Raw genomic sequence first — 1,997 nt, 5'->3', positions numbered from 1 at the left:
GTTCAACGGTATTTTGGGGAGCAAGGGGACAGGAGATTCTGTACATGCCCAGGCTAAAAGCAAAAAGGCAAAAAATGGCCAGCATTATCCATCTGCTTTTTTAGATTTAGAGAGTGAATAGAACTTTCTTTACATAAACATCTCATCTAAGTGGTTTTGGTTGTTGTTGCTGGTCGTTTGTTTCTTAATAGTGGGAACAATGAGATTCAGTTTGAAGAAACCCCTGAAATCTTGAGAATAGCATACACCAGTCCCTCCCACTCTCTCCCCAAAAATCTAGTTGGTTTGAATGGAGAGAATGATCCATTTCTCCATTTTAGGTGAGCAGATTATTTGTAAAGTCTTAGAACTGTTTGCCTCATTTATCAAGAAAATTTAGAAGGGAGGAAGCCTTTAGGAGAATTTTCTACTTGGAAATATAAGAAGACTAGTACGCAGACTCATACTTTTAACATGAGCTTGTTGAAAGAAACGTTAACAATTCTAAAACGAAATTAAACGAGTTTTTAACTTTCTTCCTCCCAAAAGCACAAAAATTACGGAGAGGAAGTAAACAGGAAATTCTTAAAAGGTCAAAACAACTCTTCCTTGTACCAGTCCTTGGGTAGCTTGCAGACAACAGGTTCTACTTTCCGTTGGTTTCTTTGCAAACGGATTTGGGTCCCAAGTCTGTTCGTTTAGTATCTGCTCCGGCCTCCCCCTCTCTCCGAGCGGCTTCCTAGGCGGCCTCCGCCCCGGGGGGCCCTGCGGCCCGACCGGCAGTAAGAATCGCGCGGCTGGGGGCACCCCCTCTCCATGGACGAGGGCAGCCCGCGATCCACTCTGCCTACCCGGTCGCGGCCCCTCGAGTAGTGGTCGCTCCGGCCACCGCCGTAACCGTCGCGGCCGCCGCCGTAGGCGTCGGGGGAGCAGCCCCGGTACTCGTCGTAGCGGCCTCCGCCGCCGCCGTAAGATGGCGGGGGCCCCCGCGCGGGGCCGGCGCTGCGCGGGTCCCCGTAGCTCTCGAAGGGGTCTCGGTAGGAGCCTCCGCTCGGATGATCCGCGTAGTCGCGGTCGCGAACCCCGTAGCCGTCGCGGTCGCCGTAGCCTCTCGATGGACAGTCGTCCCGGGCGCCGGAGTGGCCGTAGTCGCGGTAGGTGTACTCTCTGGGCGAGGGGGCAAACTCGCGCGGGTCGCGGGCGCTCGGGTAGTCTCGGCTGGAGTAGCCGTCCCTCGGCGAGTAGCCCTCCTCCCGGGGACCCAGGTAGGGGTCCCGGCGCGGGGGCGGCGGCTCCCGGCGCAGCGGGCCCACATAGCCGTCTCGCCCGCGCGCGGCCGCGGCCCGCCCGCGCATTCCACCGGCGCCGCTGCGGGGCGGGCCCGACGGCGCGGCCCTCTTGGGGGGCGGCCCGGCCCTGCGCGGCGGCGGCGGCCCGCGCTTCAGGGGCATAGGGGCCCTGGAGGGCCGCGGGTCGAAATCCCCGGGGTAGCCGCCGTCGTCGGCCGGCCCGCCCCGGGAGGGGGGTCGCCGCGGGCCGCCGCCGCCCCCGCGGGTCCCGCGCAGGCCCCGCGGGCGACCGCGGCTGCGGGACAGCGGCGGGCCCCGCCGGCCGCTCTCAAACGCCGGCTTGGTGGCCTGGGCCACCTTGATGGCCTTACCATCCAGGGACTTGCCGTTCATGTCTCTGGCGGCGGCCTTGGCGTCTGCGGGGCTTTCGAAGGTGACGAACGCGAAGCCCCTGGACTTGCTGGTTTCTCGATCTTTCATCAAGAGCACCTCGATGATGCGGCCATACTTGCCAAACTCTGCCTCGAGGGCTTTCTCGTCGGTTTCGGGGTTGAGCCCGCCAATGAAGAGCTTCCCAGGGCGATCCGCTTCCACCATTTCGTCGGTTGAGTGGTCTGAGGCGGTCGGGGCGAAGGGGCGGCGGCGGTCGCGGCCTTCGAGCGCACTCGCCGAGGGCGGCTCCTACCGGTCGGGCGGCGCGTCGTCGCCGAGTCCCCGAACCGCAGTCAC

The 1,997-nt window shown here is 62.1% G+C and overlaps 1 protein-coding gene across 1 annotated transcript; it reads right to left on the bottom strand.

The window, feature by feature from the left end:
• Nucleotides 1-677: 677 nt before the first annotated feature.
• On the bottom strand, nucleotides 678-1,997 carry RBMXL2 (RBMX like 2). Its single transcript, XM_044751963.2, has one exon. It carries the CDS (start codon nucleotides 1,863-1,865, stop codon nucleotides 678-680), a length of 1,188 nt encoding a protein of 395 aa, XP_044607898.2. The 5' UTR covers nucleotides 1,866-1,997.

This window comes from Equus asinus, chromosome 20 (genome assembly GCF_041296235.1).
Source record: "Equus asinus isolate D_3611 breed Donkey chromosome 20, EquAss-T2T_v2, whole genome shotgun sequence".
NCBI classification, from domain to species: Eukaryota; Metazoa; Chordata; class Mammalia; order Perissodactyla; family Equidae; genus Equus; species Equus asinus.
Note: the sequence above shows the minus strand (reverse complement) of the source record. Positions and strands in the feature narration are given on the sequence as shown.